At 38.8% G+C, this 17,798-nt stretch overlaps 2 protein-coding genes across 3 annotated transcripts; both read left to right on the plus strand.

Moving 5' to 3' along the window:
- On the plus strand, positions 1 to 4,919 carry LOC146670243 (complement C1q subcomponent subunit C-like). Of its 2 annotated transcripts, XM_085407987.1 has the most exons (7): positions 4 to 122; positions 918 to 1,035; positions 1,132 to 1,194; positions 1,691 to 1,844; positions 2,687 to 2,827; positions 4,051 to 4,177; positions 4,281 to 4,919. In XM_085407987.1, the coding sequence occupies exons 2-7, from the start codon at positions 930 to 932 to the stop codon at positions 4,413 to 4,415; spliced, it is 726 nt and encodes a 241-aa protein (XP_085264113.1). In that variant the 5' UTR covers positions 4 to 122; positions 918 to 929; the 3' UTR covers positions 4,416 to 4,919. The 2 variants fall into 2 exon arrangements, with proteins under 2 accessions (XP_085264114.1, XP_085264113.1); XM_085407988.1 differs by lacking the exon at positions 2,687 to 2,827 and having other exon boundaries at positions 1 to 122.
- A 3,553-nt stretch (positions 4,920 to 8,472) lies between these two features.
- On the plus strand, positions 8,473 to 12,639 carry c1qb (complement component 1, q subcomponent, B chain). Its single transcript, XM_085407989.1, has 5 exons — positions 8,473 to 8,602; positions 9,032 to 9,197; positions 9,445 to 9,661; positions 11,221 to 11,341; positions 12,167 to 12,639. Exons 1-5 carry the CDS (start codon positions 8,600 to 8,602, stop codon positions 12,374 to 12,376), a joined length of 717 nt encoding a protein of 238 aa, XP_085264115.1. The 5' UTR covers positions 8,473 to 8,599; the 3' UTR covers positions 12,377 to 12,639.
- Positions 12,640 to 17,798: the final 5,159 nt, after the last annotated feature.

Consider the following 17,798-nt stretch of genomic DNA (forward strand, 5'->3'; position numbering starts at 1 on the left):
AGTTGCTGAATCTTTGCTTTTGACTTTGGTTTCCTTGTGCGACTGTAACACAACTCCGAGCGTCTCTTCAGTTTGCGTTTAACTCATCGTGGTTGGTTTTATTCTCCCGTCTTTTCTCTCAGGTGAGGTTTCTACATTTATGATGAATTATCTGTTCAGCTACTGATTGATCTGTTTGTTACTCTGAAGCGTTCATTGAAAGGGTCTCCTGTTTCCCGTTTGTTTATTATGTTTGTGTGTCCCGTGCATTAACAGAGGAATTTAAATTCAATAACTGATTTAAAAAAAACCTTTCTGTTTCTGACAAATAATTTTGCACTTGTTGCTATTTCAGCGCTTGTTTTTCTCCTTGATGTTGTCCTTGTTTCCTCCTCTCCTTTCATTCCTCTTTGTCTTTGCTTTCCTTTCCTAATCCATTCTCCTTATCCATGTGCCTAGAGCGATACATGACTTGTTATAAATGACTTATTGGCCTATAATCTGTGAAAAATATGACTAACATTTTTCTCATGAACAATATTAAGCTATTTTAAGCCAGAAAGAGTACATCTATCACAAGGTAGAAGCAAAGATACTGTTACATTTTGGGTACTTATCCAGGTGAAAAATGTAACTCACACTAAAAATGTCTTTTCAAGAGAGATCTGACCAAACATAAAATCACAGTTCTTTTAAAATAGCTTAAGGAATCAAAGAGAGTTTGATTGATTATGATGTCAGTACAATAATGTGGAGCCATAAAGATACTTGCAAAATATTCATTTCTTCATTTTATAGAAAAACCCTTCCTCATCACTACAGTCTATCTACCAATATAAGTTAAGACATTACTAATAAAAAAAACATAATTTTTCTCTTCTTTTGCTCCATTATTTGTTTGCTTCTCATCTTTTTCCATCACTTCTCCTCCCTCTCAGGATTTATCCATCATGCTCCACCATTGTTTCCTCACTGTTGGAGCCCTGCTCTCATTGGCAATATCCGGGCTAATCGCTATGGAGACCTGTCCAGCTACAGGGATGCCCGGAATGCCAGGCGAGTGCATTTTTGTGCACATGATTGTTGAGACTGATGTGTTTTTGTTCTCTATTGGTTTTTTGAGTTTCATTAGAACTTTCTGACCATCTTCAGGTATTCCTGGGCTTCCTGGAAGAGATGGTCGTGATGGACAAAAAGGAGAGAAAGGAGATCCAGGTATCTAGAACATAACTGTGTAAAAGCAGGTTATGATAAGGGAAAAATCATTTTGTCACCAATGTATCCTCTACAAAAGGAGAGAACAAACAAAGCGCTGTATTTAGGTCATTCAGCCAGCGCTTCTTAGGCCTGCCACACATATATTGCTGGGTCTTATCACTCACTTAGAAGCCTTCATCACCAAAACGATTCCACTGCAACCATAGATGACCATAGATGGCTCTGGAAGCAATCCCTGTGGCTAATGTTAGCAGCAGAGCTATGAATGCACAGATTCATACATCTGAACATTGGAATTATTGGGACTTGCACGTGATATAATCATCTGCAAAAGTCTGTCTGCTGAAACCAAAATGACTTCTGTTTAAGTGCTGGTCAGACTTACGGCTCCTGGATTAATTCAACTAAATGTCAGATTGTAATCCCTTACGTTACTGATCACCGAGGAAAGTAATTACATTAATGTACTAATGCTTCGAACTTGTTTCTTTAGGAACAAAGTTGCAAGGTGGTCTTGGGCCTCAGAAAGGAGAGAAAGGGGAGCTCGGGCCAGAGGGGCCCCCTGGTAAAAGAGGTCAGATTGGGGAGTCTGGGAAGCCAGGTACCCCAGGAACTGCCGGACCTCCGGGAGAACCAGGAGAACAAGGGTAGGTAAACAGTTCAACAGTTTACTCAGTAAACTGTCAAAGCTGGATTATACCCTGGCCAAATGAGACAACTGCTTGAGACCTAAAGCAGGTTAAATGCTTCTCCAGCTTTATGTGTGCTACATTAATTATATGAAACAAAAAAGGCCATTCCTTGATTTAACTATATGAAATGTATAACTGGTAATGAGTTTATTTTTTAAACCTATGTTTAATTCATTCATTCATTTTAATTAAATTTTGTGTAAAGAGTTCCAAATCAAAACAATAATTGCTTCAAGGCACTTCATATTGTTAAGTTAAGACTGTAAAATAATGTAGGAGCGAAGTCCCCCCCAAAATCAAACAACCCCTTATGAGTAAGCCCTTGACAACAGTAGGAAGGAAAAACTCCCCTTTAACTGGAAGAAACCTCCAGACTCAGGGAGGGACAGCCAAATGAGGGTCGTGGCATTTGGGAGGTGAGGGAGGGAAGGAAGACAGGACAAGTGGAAAGTGTGGAAGACAGCCAGAGATTAATAATTTCTCCACGGGGATCAATAAATTATACATTATTATTATTATTATTATTATTATTATTATTATTATTATTATTATTATAAGTAATGATTAAATGCAGAGTGATGTATAAACATGATGAGAGTAAAAAGAGGTGAATGAAGAAGCAGAATCATGCATCATAGGAAGGCAAGTATTGCAAAGGGAGGATTCAAGATGAGAGCATTATGTTCACTGTTAAAAACAAAACAAAAAAACAGTCCACTGCAGTTGTTCTGCATTAATTAGCTGCTTTAAAAAAATGGCACCCTGTTCTATTAAAAAAATACTCTCTGTTGCTGCAGGGCTGTTGTAGTCCAGCAGCAGGCGGCCTTCAGTGTGGCCAGAGCGACAAACCAATACCCAGATAAAGCCAGCGTCATTAAGTTCACAGATGCAATCACCAACATCAACGATGACTACAACATAAACACAGGACGCTTCAGGTGAGACATTTTTCTTTCAGGCCAGACCGATCACTGTAGGTGTGTTTGCCACTTTAATGTTGAATGATTAATGTTAGTTTTAAAATTGTAAAGACTCATTCGGCAGTGAAACGTGATGGCAACAATGATTCCTGCTCAAACTTTCATAATAATACATTTCACAATGATCATAGAGTTCAAGCACTCATACTATAACAATCAGAGACAACACTACCACACCATCATAATTAGGATTTTGGAGGACTGCACATGAGCATGTCTGCTATTTTATTTAAATAGCACCGAATCACAAAAACTGTTGCCTCAAGGTACTTTATATTGTAAGTTAAAAACCATAAAGTAATACAGAGAAAAAACTTGCACTTGGCGACAGAGTGAAGGAAAAACTCCCTTTTAACAGGAAGAGGCTCTCAGCAAAACAAGGCTCAGGCAGGGGCACGCATCTGCTATGACCAGTTTGGGGTGAGGGGAGGAAAACAGGACAAAAGACAAAATGTGGAAGACAGCCAGAGATTAATAATAAGTAATGATTAAAAGCAGAGCGGTGTATAAACCTGCATACATCAAAACACTCATGCACAGTTAATTCCAATCATCAAGCTCCACGTTCTTCTTGCTTCATGAGTTACACCAAGAGTCTTTGCATCCAGTCTTTGCGTCTTTCCCATCCACTCGATTCCCCAGATTTAGCACTCTGTGACTTCCTCTTGCCAAAAATCTTAACCTCCTAAGACCCCAGCTCTTCCATGGCATGCATTTTTAATTTCTCTTTGATATTTGGGGCATATTGGGACCTGATGAATGTAAAAACAAAGAATTACCAGAGGAGGTTAAGAGTTTAACAACAAAGGCTTTGAGGTTAGATTGGGTCTTCTACTGATTGCTCTAGAAAGCTGTCCAAATGTGCAGAAGCAAAGGAACTGAATTGAAACAGGCGTCAAAAGGCTTGAAACTTTATGGTCTCACCTTGTAGTTGCTGAGACACACTACATTGCAAAAAAAAAATCACTCATCCATCCACATCACTGAACTGAGGGCATACCACCGGTGGAAGTCCAGTCCTGAAATTTCCTTGTTACCAAATATTCCAGAGTTAACTGTGAATAACATTTTGATAACTCCGCTGTTTTGAACAAAGTAATTCTGCCCAATATGACATAAGACATAAGAAACAAATCCACTTGTATAGAATCATCTTCATTGTGTTGTTGTGTCGCATGTAGGTGTCGGGTCCCAGGAACGTACTACTTTGTGTACCATGCCTCGTTAGATGAAAAACTGTGTGTGTTGCTGAAGCGTGACAACATGCTGCTGGCATCGTTCTGCGATCATCGGCAGGGAGGGAGACAGGTACAAGCATCAGACGATAACAATTCCTATTATTGGGTCAGAGTGTATTAACCTCTGAAATAGATATATCCTCCATTTAATTTTTGAACTCCGCTGATCCTAGGTGACTTCTGGTGGCCTGGCGGTGTACGTGTCAAAAGATCAAGAGGTTTGGTTGGAGACTAAAGACTACAGAGCGATGAGAGGAACACGAAACGGATACAGCATCTTCTCTGGCTTCTTGCTTCACTCTCACTGACCACCCCCAGGACAGGAAACCGAAAACAGTTTGACAGCTGAATGACTGAAACAACATGAAAACATTTTCTTACTGTTTCTTCACAATGATCATTTACCTTTGTAAAAGGCACAGAATGTTTATTTTTCATTTTCATTTTTATTCAGCGGCCAACATGCACCATTTTATTCTCTTTCTGCTGAATCAGCTCTGAGTTCCTATCAGTTGAAAAGCTGACACTTCAAATGGAGAAGATCTTTGTGTCTGTAACTGACTGTCGATGGTTCTGTCTAAAATTTGAAGTTTCTCTTGTTCAGTTTAATAAAGTTGGTTTCATACTCAGACTTTCTGCAGACTCAGTTGATATTAATGGGTGTGATTTTTAAATGCATTTCCAAACACAGTTTGATTTTTCTAATTTCCATCATTATCTCGAGTTCACATTTAAGCACAGAATGTCCCATCAGCTCCGTGCCTCGCTGTCACATAGTTTAAACAAACAAACTAAATAAAGAGCTGAGCATCAACCAAGCCTTTGTGTTGTTGTGATTCTTTGAATTAATGTCTCCATTTATTATATATTTTCCTTTTCTGTTCACTTCAAAAATGACCACACTTTCAATGATCACACACACACACACACACACACACACACACACACACACACACACACACACACACACACACACACACACACACACACACACACACACACACACACACACAGCAAAGAGAACAAAATCAGTAAAAGAAAGTCGCATTTGAACAAACTAGCAGTAAAATTGATTGTCAGAGACTACATACATCATGAGGGAGAATACGACAAAGAATAGAGGGAGACAGACACAGGAGGGGATTAGGGCAGAGTGGACACACCTGGGAAAACAACTGGACAGAATCTAACCGATGAGACAGAGGAAGTAAAAGTGAACGCACACGAGAAGACGTAGTGGCCAGGACTAAGACATAAGAAGTTGACAGAACAAACAAAGCAGAACACAGGGAGACCAGCGAGACACAGGGACATGACTGGAGATACAGAAATGGCTCACAAAAAGAGAACAAACTAGGATATGAACAGACGACAAACAGAGGATATGATACATGACCTGGGAAAACAACAACATACTAATATTACCAAAAAACAAACTTAAACACAAAAAACCAAATACAAAAAAAAACTTAAAATACTGAGTTGGAGACCCAGGATGATGACAGGTACTATGTGATGTTCAATAAAACCTGTGGAATAGGTTTAGATGATTGTGGTGCATTAAGGTAACAATATCTATCCTCCACACTCTCAACTGCATGACCAGAGCAGAAATAGGGGATTTGCTTCGGTTGCTGATGAAAGGAAGACAGTCAGGAACTTAGTTTCCCCAGTATAAAGTGAATGAATGTGGAGGTGTTTGTTTACATCCAGCTATGAATGACTTATCGCACCATAGTTAGTGACCATGAGTGCACACATACATTACATTGTCAAAAGCATTCACTCGTCTGCCTTCACACACATATGAATGTCAGTGAAATCCCATTTTTAATCAGCTGGGTCTAATATGACGTCATCTGAGCTTTTGCACCTATAACAGCTTCAGATCTTCTGGGAAGGCTTTCCAAGTTTACAGCTGTTTTTATGGAATTATTGATCATTCTTCCAGAAGTGCATTCGTGAGGTTAGACTGATGTTGGATGAGAAGGCCTGATAGTCTCCGCTCTAATTCATCCTAAAGGTGTTCAATCAGGTTAAGGTCAGGATTCAGTGTAGGCCAGTTAATTTCTTCCACACCAGACCTGCTCATCAATGCCTTTATGGGCCTAACTATATGCACTTATGTGCAGTTACGTTGGAACAGGACGGGATCATCCTCAAACTGTTCCCGCAAAGCTGGGAGCATGAAATTGTCCAAAATGTAGTATGCTGATATGTATGTTGAAGCAACATGAGTTCTTTTCACTGGAGCTAAGGGGCTGAGCACTGTAGCGCCTCTGGGAAAAACATGCTCACACCATAATCCCCCCCTCCACCAAACGTGGCACAATGCAGAAAAGGTCTCCTGGCAACTGCCAAACCCAGACTCGTCCATCGGATTACCAGACGGAGAAGCGTGATTCGCCACTCCAAAAAATACATCGTCACTGCTCTAGACTCCAGTAGAGGTGTACTTTACACCACTGCATCTGGTGTTTTGCATTACTCTTGGTGAGGTAAGACTTGCCTGGAACTGCTGGTCATGGAAACTAATTTCATGAACTTCTCTGTGCTTCAGGGAATGGAGCTAATCTCAAGGCCAACTGAAGTTTCAAGGTCTTTAGCAATGGAGTTGGCGACCTGGACACTACATGTCTCAGCATCTGCTGACACTGCTCTGTGATTACATCCTACCACTTCGTGGATGATTTGCTGCTGCGATCTAAAATGCAAGAAATGAAAAGAGGATATGAGAAGAGAAAATGCCAAACTAGCAAATTAACAGGATGCCATTATTAAAAATAAACACCAGCTACATAATGTGGAGCAAATCAAATATTTTGTGGAACAGATACCAACATCCAGAATGAGGTTAGGAGTTCAGCCGCACACTGCCTGGAAACACTGTGTTTTTCTGACAATAAAAAAGAAGTTGATAGAAAAACAGAACAAAATGTTAATTTAGAGGAAAGATTTTTTTTAATCAGATGCCCTCAGTGATGCTTCATCATCAATTCTTCATTTGGTGGAGACTTCTCTGACCTTATCTGAAACAGTTTCACTTCCTTAGAAGGTTTCAGAAAAAAATTACTTTCTTGGGTAAAACTGACTAAATGCAATAATCATAAAGAATCAAATGAGAACAGAACAAACAGGAAAAAGTAGATAAATTGAAATATATAACATGCTGGAAATTACTGGTAGAATGTAAATGAGACTGATGGATGTAATTTCCATTTTGTTTTGCTATATTTTCACTTCACAATATTTTAATAACAATATATATTTGAGCCATTTAATTCAAAAGTTCTTTATTGATTAAATTTGGACTTAAAAACATAAAAACACAAAGACACTGATCAACTACAGCTGTCTTTGTCAGGACATTTGTCAATAAACATCATCCAAACTGAGTTATCCTGGTGGATGAGTTCTAAGAAATTTTCCCCCACCCCCAGTTGTTATGAAGAAGGGGCCAAAATGTTTTGTATCATGTATTTCAGCTTTAAAGTTGCCACCTCTTTAAAAACAAAAAACAAAAAAAAACAGTTATTTCCCTATAAAAATGTATTTTTGCTTCATGGATCCAATCAGTTTCGCATGGGTTGTAAAATGATATCTGATGTGATGATGTTGGTTTATATTCCTCCAAGATAAAAAAAAATTAGTCTTAAACCAGTGTTGAATAAAAAATAAAACTGAATAACTTACGTTATATTTTTAGATGTATAGCATTTCCAAACATGCAGTTAAGAGTATGTACAATCATATATATAGTTGAAAGGCAAATCATTTCTGGATGTTCATGATGCAAAAACAATAAATCTCTGCTCAGTTTAACACTTCAGCGCTTCCTCCTTGGTATTGTTCATAACCAATGTCAAATTAGATGTAACATTTATTTCATTCATTTTTTGTGATTATTGGGTGTTTCATTTTGAATAAGTATATCTAGAGATGCAGTGGTTAGTAATTTTACTTCACAGGAAGACAGTCGTAGGTTTTAATCTTGAGGTCTGTGGACTCCAGTGTAGTTTGCATGCTCCCCCATTTCTGCATGGGTTCTCTCCAGGTACCCCAGCTATTCTATTCACTTTTTTTCACACACCACCAAATCACAACAACATCATCATCTCAAGGCAATTTTCATTGCAAGGTTAAGAGCCTACAGCAATAAAGAGAAAGCCCAAATAATCAGACCAGACCATATTTCTCTGGTAACCTAAACGGCCTATTAAAGACCTGCTGCAGTATCTTCAAAACCCAATAGGGGGGCCACAGATTGGATTTGTCCCTGTAAGTCCCTACAGAGTGAAGAATTAGTGTTGTACCACAGAAAGGATTAATAGTGACACCAATAGTTTTTCTTCTTGCTCTCTTAAGTTTCACTTCCTCTTTTTTCGCCCGATTGAGCTGTGGCAGTCACAGTGAAGCACAACGAAAAGTCTTCATCTCCGCTCCCCATCAGCTTATCGCTCCGCTGCAGCAGGAAACACTTTATTACCTGCAAATGGTGAGATGATTTTTACAGATACTAAAAAGCTAGCCAGACAAAACTGTACAGACTTGTACAGAAGTGTTGGGTTTCCTCACATTTCTTGCTGAATGGTTGTTCATGTTGGATTCAATGGTGTCAATTATCTTTCACTTTTTAAGTGTAGTTAAATGTTTTAGAGTTCTTGTCTTTTACAGATTTCTTTTTAAAGACTCAAATGTACTTATCCTAAACATTTTCCTGTATTTTTTGTATTTTAATTTATTATTTTTGTAAGGATTCAATACAATCTTTAAAAAGTTATATCTTCAGTTTGTAGCTTGTCACTCCACTTAGATGGAAATTCTTCTGAAAGCTTTATTTTATTTTATTTTTATGTTTTGGTTTATTTGTTTTTTTATATGAGGGTCTATTTTTTTGAAAGGTAACTCATATCTGTGTGATCAGGCCCTCCAGTGGCTGAGCTGCAGTACTGCAGTGTTGCTGTTTCTGGTTCACATCACCCCAGCTGACATGCAGTCCTGCAATGGGGGAATCCCTGGGATTCCTGGGATACCAGGCACTCATGGGCCCAACGGCAATGATGGTGCTAAAGGAGAGAAGGGAGACCCCGGTGAGCGCAGACTGCACATGAAGAGAATAAATACTCAATATTAACTGTACACTATATGGAGTGCAGGTTTTCGTTCCTATTACTAAAACATCTATTTAGTCAGAGGACTTCTTCATTAACAGATTTAAAAACACTTCATTGGTGCATTTGCCAAGCTGGCCAAAAGATAACTGATTATCTTGTACTTCAGTTTCAATTTCCACTGATATTTTTATGCTGAGTAATAACTGTTTATTTGCATGAGCAGGTGAGGCAGATCATACCATCAGGGGTCAGAAAGGAGAACCTGGTCCAATTGGTCCTCCAGGGCGACCTGGACTGAAAGGGGACCCAGGCCAACCAGGCAGTAGGGGGTTACCAGGTCTACGCGGGCCGAAGGGAAGCCCCTTTGGCCAACAACAATCCTATTTCTCCTTGAAATCTACGACATCATCAGTAGTAGATACTCCCATCATCTTCAATGGGTCAGTGTGCTGAAAGTTTTGAATCTTCAGAATGAAAAAAGAGTGATATTTTATTTCAGAATTGCTAGGTAAATATAGAAACTACCCAAAGCTAGTAGTAAGGAAACAAAAAGGGAAAAACTGTTTGATTGGATGACAGATAAAGTGACCAATGAGCACCTGATTAACTTAGTTATTCTATTTAAAAAACACTGACTAAAATAGCGGCATATAGTAAAGTCTCCACACATAACAAGTTTTAGATTTTTGTTTAAAAACATGAACAGTAAGTAACAGATTCATCAACACTGTGTAATCTTAGTTGAACCATAGGCTGTATATGAAAGATGGCAATAGCTTCCAGGTCTGAAAAATGCAGCCACTGCTTAAACTTGCATTCTTTCTACTGGCCAACAGGGGGTGACTGGTCCAAAAAATCTGATTAATAGAAAAACGACACTCAGCTCCTTCGATTTATGACCTCATTAAACATCATCCTGAGGTGGTTATTGTTTCAAATAGTGTTTTTTAAACTTTTTCAACCCAACAAGATGTTACTCTATTAAAATGTGGTTTTAATTAGAGTAATACACACTGGAGGGGGAGCCGAACCCGAATATGGTATTCGGAAAGGCACAAATAACGTGTTTTTTACAAATATTTATTTTGAACAAATATTTAAAAAAAATATTTGTGTTCGGGAATAAGAAAAACTTTATTATATTAAATTATATTATTATCTATTAAAAACCTGAGTTTCCTTATGAGACCGCAGAACATGACTAGATGAGTGAGTGACATGTGAAAGAGGTGACTGACACGCACTGCTCCACACAGCAACAGAAAAGGCTCGAAAAAAGAGTGAACTGCTTCACAATGTTTGCTGAATTGATATTTTTGTACCTGAACTGGGTTCCAGTTTATAACTTTTGCGAAGATCGGGAGATTATGCCATTGCGCTGCATCATTGACGTCTGCAGTTGGGTGCTCTGGTGTTCCTTTGTCTTTACATAGCTCTGTTAGCTCAGTAATTTAGACAATAGGCTGTTGACAGAGTAACGTTAACGTTCGGTTAAAAAGGTTAAAACAAGGTTAAAACAATGCTTGTGTAGTTGTCACTCATTAACTTAGCTGAAACTCCCCACATGGATTTGGGGAACCGAATAGAAGAATGTTGCTGCTGCTGAGCCATCTGGCAATGACGTTCAATGACGTTCCTTGTTACATGTTCATTGCTGGATTTATGGGAAAACATCAACTAATATTGCATATCCATAATTATTATAATGGATATAATTAAAGAATACTTACACTATAATGTTTGTTAAAAGTGCAACGCAAAAAAACTGGATTTTTACCCATTTTTAAAAAATATTACTCGAATACAAATACAAATACTTTTCCCTCCTCAACAAATACAAGTAAAGATTCAAATACCGGCTGCTTTGCACATCTCTAATACACACATTGCTATGAATAAAAAATAACCACAGCTCTTTGTTTTGTAAGAACTAGCACAACTCAAAACTTAAAAAAACAGAAAAACAAACTATCGTTGTTGATCTGTAAATCTCCCACAGACCAATTTTGGCTGAAGCGAATGAACCGTTTCGAGGAGAAAGACTGACAAATGATACAACGTACATCTGCACCAACAGAGGCATATATTTCTTCAGTTACCACATCTCAGGAAAGTATAAGGTGAGTATGAATAATTTATTCTTGTAAAACTACTCTGTATTTTCTGTTTCTGCCAAGTTCGTGTTTGTCCTTCTCCTTTTTAGTGTTCCAATATTGTATAGATTAAACTGCTGTCATGTTTCCTACTCAACTTTCAAGCTCAGTACTTACAACTTAAAGTATGAATATTAAAAGCCTCATAATAATTCCACCTGATAGTAAAAGGGAACAGTATCCACAATGAGAACATTGATATCAAAGTTTTTATATATATATTTAAATATCTCTTGAATTCTTACTTGAAATTAAATATTTCTACATTAACAAAAAAACTACTTCATTCTGGATTTTGATTCCAAATTGGGAAATATTCAGAAAACTATAAATTAATATGCATTATCAGGGAGGGGAAACTACAACAACTCCAGTGATCAAATTTCATACATTTTGATAGGTTTGATTGTTTGATTGTAAAAATCATTATTAGCAATGATTGTTAAACCTTTTGGAAAAAGCCTGTAAAAAAATGATTTTTTTTTCTCCATTACTTTATTTCTGCCAGTCTTTAAGCCAATCCTTGTCTTTTATATTTTTGTATTTCCTCATTATGTTGGAAAATAAATGTAAAATACACAAATCTTTTAGAATATAAAGTTGCGATGATTTCCATGATTTCTATTATTTACAATTTTGTTTGTTTTTGTATTATTTAGATTCTTACAAAAACAACTTTTGTAAAGTTTATGTAAAATGCAGTCACACCTCTTGAAATAATTCTTATATAAGGAATGCTTGTTTACAATCTTATAATAAATAAAATTCTGTGTGTGACTTGTGATCCTCTAGGTGTGCCTGAAGTTGGAGAAAAATGGTGTAAGTGACATGGAATTGTGTGACCAGTATAATGGGTTTCTGGTCGTCTCTGGCACGGCAGTTCTGGAGCTGGAAGTTGGCGACGTGGTCTCACTGAAGACAGTCAAGACAAACACCATCCTGACAGGCCAGGCCAGCGCCAGCACCATATTCACTGGCTTCCAGATCTTCCCAACCTCCTAAATCTGCAGTCTCCACAGTTTAATAAATTACAAACCTTCTGGGACAGTTAAAGGAACTAAATGATGTTTGTGTCTTCTTTTTTTTTTTTTGTGTCTTGTGTGTTTGTGTTTGTGTCTTCTTTAACAGAGCAAAGACTACCCACATTTGTAAAGGTTAGCTCTGTGTTGCAGAATTCATCCCATTACACTAACCACAAATCATGTTTTACTCATGCATGCATTACGGAAACACAGTAAACAATTCCCCAGTTTTACTTCACTGTGTCTGTAGTGTTTTGTTAAAGGTCCAGTGTTTACTGCTTCCACATTAACTGATATGGAAATATTACAATAATGTGTTTTAAGCTTCTTTAGTTCTTTTGTTTAATTATAAGTTTAAGTCTATGAACACATTTAATTTTAAGCTCTTCTTTCACATGCCCTCAAAGTTTAACTTTCTTTACTCATAAAATTACTAAATGTTACTTTCATGATGTTTTACTATTATCAGATATTTTACAGGTTTACATGACTAGCAAATTCTTCCCTCTTGTGGTCAAATGTAAACACTCAAATGCAAATGTTTTTCATGTCCGCTGTGACACATCTTAAAACAGAATGAATTTTGTTAAATGTATCAGAATCAAAATCAGAACACTTTATTAATCCTTAAGGAAATTATATGGTTACAGTGGCTTCAAGACAATAAGAACAGTAACGCACTGAACTAAATTGAATAATACAATATATTACAATTATACAAAATATAAGAAATAGCTCTAATATATACAAATTACTAAATTATACATATCCAGAACATCACAGAGATTTAATATGTATGATTTACATTTTACTCTGAGCTGTAAAACTTGTCATTTGTTATTCTCACTGTAGAGGATGTGCACAGGATGTAACTATTGCAATGTGTACTGTGCATTAGATTAAGGACTTGTACAGGGAGATGGCCACAAGCAGGAATGATTAACTGTGTCGTTCAGTGGTGCGTTTGGGTAATCTCAGTCTCTCACTGAACATGTTCCTGTGACTGGCCAACACGTCATGGAGTGGGTGGGAGGTATTGTGCAGCATTGTCCTTATCTTGGATAACATCCGCCTCTCCTACCTTAAGGTGCAGTGGTATTTTTTAACTCAGTCCAGTTTATTATCAATGTAAACTTAAAGGTATGTATGGTCCTCCACAATGTCCGTATCGACCCCCTGGATTGAAACAGGGGTCACAGGTTTCCTGGTCCTCCTAAAGTCCACAATCAGTTCTTTGGTCTTTGTCATATTGAGCTGCACCACATGACAAAAGAGAACCACAGCCTGGTACTTTGTCTCATCACCGTCACTGATGCATCCAACCACCACAGAATCATCAGAAAACATGAAGATGGCTGGTCTCTGTGCGGTGGCTTAAGTCTGTGGTGTAGAGGGGAAAGAGGTTGCTGATCACCGTGTGAATGGGTGGATGACTGGATGTGTAAAGCACTTTGGGGTCCTTAGGGACTAGTAAAGCGCTATACAAATACAGGCCCTTTTTGTCAGACACACAATGCTGAAGACGCATATCTTGGTCTTCCTGTCAGAGAGGCATCTACCTGCATCACTATCAGCTTATCACTATGGAAGGTCGGCCTGATGGTATTGAATGCACTGGAAAAGTCAAAAAACATGACTCTTACTGTGCTCGCCGACTGGTCCAGATGGGCATAGATACGATTGAGCAGGTAGATGATGGCGTTCTCAGCTTGAGGTCGGGCTGGTAGGCAACCTGAATGCACACCATAAAACTAAATCCAGGTTCTTATTTCAATTTTTATATACCATTATAAAACTTTGGCTAAACCTTTTGGCTCTACAAATAGCTAATATTCACAGTGTACTTACTACTAGTCATTGTCTTGAACAACAATTTGAACAACACAATTTTAAAATTAGCTCCACTGACTCGTTCTTATAAGGTTGTTTATTACTCTCAAATTTCTCTCTTTCTGGGCTGGTGATGGGGACATGGAAACTTATTTTAAAATAGTGGTAAGTATTATACAGTGGGGCAAAAAAGTATTTAGTCAGCCACCGATTGTGCAAGTTCCCCCACTTAAAATGATGACAGAGGTCAGTAATTTGCACCAGAGGTACACTTCAACTGTGAGAGACAGAATGTGAAAAAAAAATCCATGAATCCACATGGTAGGATTTGTAAAGAATTTATTCGTAAATCAGGGTGGAAAATAAGTATTTGATCACCTCAAACAAGGAAAATCTCTGGCTCTCACAGACCTGTAACGTCCCCTGTAAGACGCTTTTCTGTCCCCCACTCGTTACCTGTATGAATGGCACCTGTTTGAACTCATCATCTGTATAAAAGACACCTGTCCACAGCCTCAAACAGTCAGACTCCAAACTCCGCCATGGCCAAGACCAAAGAGCTTTCGAAGGACACCAGGAAAAGTATTGTAGACCTGCACCAGACTGGGAAGAGTGAATCTACAATAGGCAAGCAGCTTGGTGTGAAAAAATCAACTGTGGGAGCAATCATCAGAAAATGGAAGACCTACAAGACCACTGATAATCTCCCTCGATCTGGGGCTCCATGCAAGATCTCATCCCGTGGGGTCAAAATGATCATGAGAACGGTGAGCAAAGATCCCAGAACCACACGGGGAGACCTGGTGAATGACCTGCAGAGAGCTGGGACCAAAGTAACAAAGGTCACCATCAGTAACACACTACAACGGCAGGGAATCAAATCCCGCAGTGCCAGACGTGTTCCGCTGCTGAAGCCAGTGCATGTCCAGGCCCGTCTGAAGTTTGCCAGAGAGCACATGGATGATACAGCAGAGGATTGGGAGAATGTCATGTGGTCAGATGAAACCAAAGTAGAACTTTTTGGTATAAACTCAACTCGTCGTGTTTGGAGGAAGAAGAATACTGAGTTGCATCCCAAGAACACCATACCTACTGTGAAGCATGGGGGTGGAAACATCATGCTATGGGGCTGTTTTTCTGCCAAGGGGACAGGACGACTGATCCGTGTTAAGGACAGAATGAATGGGGCCATGTATCGTGAGATTTTGAGCCAAAACCTCCTTCCATCAGTGAGAACTTTGAAGATGGAACGAGGCTGGGTCTTCCAACATGACAACTTGCACAATCGGTGGCTGACTAAATACTTTTTTGCCCCACTGTATAATAATAAGTGACAGTAAACGATGAACAGTAAATTGTTGCTGATTGAATCTGGGTAAGTGTTTGTTGACAAGTTATCTCTCAAGGTTAGCTGCTTGATATTAATTACAGTGATATGACTCGTGACATCAGGCTCTGGCCATTGACTACATATAAGATGGAGCTTTTGTGGCATTAGTCAAGCTTCAAGGTGGATCCCTCTGTGAAACTGAGGGATGCTGTACTTTTAGTACGTCGCCAACTTCAGGCCCCTCTTCTGTGGAACCAGCTTCCAGTTTGGATTCAGGAGACAAAATCCTGCTCCTCACATACAAGGTCTTAAATAATCATCTTATCTTAATGACCTTGTAGTACCATATCACCCTATTAGAGCACTTCGCTCTCGCTCTGCAGGCCTACTTGTTGTTCCCAGAGTATTTAAAAGTAGAATGGGAGGGAGAGCCTTCAGTTTTCAGGCCCCTCTTCTGTGGAACCAGCTTCCAGTTTGGATTCAGGAGACAGACACTATCTCTACTTTTAAGATTAGGCTTAAAACTTTCCTTTATGCTAAAACATATAGTTAGGGCTGGACCAGGTGACCCTGAATATTTCCTTAGTTATGCTGCAATAGACGTAGGCTGCCGGGGGATTCCCATGATGCATTGAGTTTTTCCTTTCCAGTCACCTTTCTCACTCACTATGTATTAACAGACCTCTCTGCATTGAATCATATCTGTTATTAACCTCTGTCTCTCTTCCACAGCATGTCTTCTATCCTGTCTTCCTTCTCTCACCCCAACCGGTCGCAGCAGATGGCCGCCCCTCCCTGAGCCTGGTTCTGCCGGAGGTTTCTTCCTGTTAAAAGGGAGTTTTTCCTTCCCACTGTCGCCAAAGTGCTTGTTCATAGGGGGTCATATGATTGTTGGGTTTTTCTCTGTATCTATGAAGCGCCTTGAGGCGACTTTTGTTGTGATTTGGCGCTATATAAATAAAATTGAATTGAATTGAATTAAAATGAAAACGTGAGTACCAGCTCTCGTGGGCATCATAATTACAACTAATGATAAACAAAACAACGATAGTGAATTCAGTGAGACCTAAAACTAGAAATTGAGACCATAAACGCATCAGAAATGTGTTTACTGAGATCATAAATCAGCTGAGCCGCAGCATCATTCCCTCATGGACGTCTAAATGCTCAGGCTTCTTTTGGCAGCCCAATAAGTCGCCTCCTCCTGGCCATGAGTAAGAAAGCAGGTCACAGTGGGTCGATTTTTTAGACACCATCCATCTTTTATCTGTGAAAAAAATATTTCCCCCCTCCTCGATTTCATTATTTGTTTGTTTGTTTGTTTGTTTAACTTTGTGTTGAACATTGGGGGGGGGGGGGGGGGGGGTAAATCTGGGTAAACTCCTAGATGATTAAACATGCAGCTATTTTGCTGGTAATAGTAAATTAGTAAATAAAATCAACAGTCTATTTATGCAAGATTGGTTGGGTGTTAATATGGGGGGGGGGGGGGGGGGGGGGTCATAACCCCCTAACCCCCCTGTAAATTACGCCCCTACCCCCTCCATGAGTGAAATCATAATTTCAAAACTGCATTTTGTAGATTCTGTATAGAGTCTACTTCCTCCACAAAACAACTGGTGAAAGTGGTTTTGTGAAATTGATTTAATGCACTTGTGACAGGAGTTGCAGGATTACAACATTCACTGTAAGATCAAACAATGTACGTGATTAATTAACATAAATAAACAGCTGACCTTATGAAACACAAACGCCTCAGTTACAAAACACTCAGAGAAGGACCTTTAGCTTGAAATTATACTGATCTATTATTCTTTTTTCTTCTGTCATATATGCTCTTACATAATTATAATGAAGGAACTGACCTCCCAGCCCATTGTTCCTTCAGTGGTGCTAGTTTCTGTCATTATGCAAATGTACTGTTTATAAGATTGGGGAAACCTGCAGTCAGCTGAAACTAAAGAAGTCACTTGGATGAGTGACAAAACGTTTCTCCCACTGAAAACGCTACGTCCAGATGAACAGAATCAACTTTTGGAGATGCTCTTACATTAATTGTGGCCAGACTGCTCTAAATGCCTGCTTGGTGTCAGGCAGTCTTCTTTATAATTTTGGCTCAGCATGAGCCATAACAGATAGGATCCACTAATGTGGTCAGTTCATCTTAAGCTCCACTCACATTCTGTTTATAGGCAGCAGCAAATCAGAGGAAAGTTTCCTTTAAGATGAAGGAGCTGGACAA

This window comes from Rhamphochromis longiceps, linkage group LG5, assembly GCF_057381845.1.
Source record: "Rhamphochromis longiceps isolate RC_006_pf linkage group LG5, R_longiceps_female_GT1.1, whole genome shotgun sequence".
NCBI lineage: Eukaryota > Metazoa > Chordata > Actinopteri > Cichliformes > Cichlidae > Rhamphochromis > Rhamphochromis longiceps.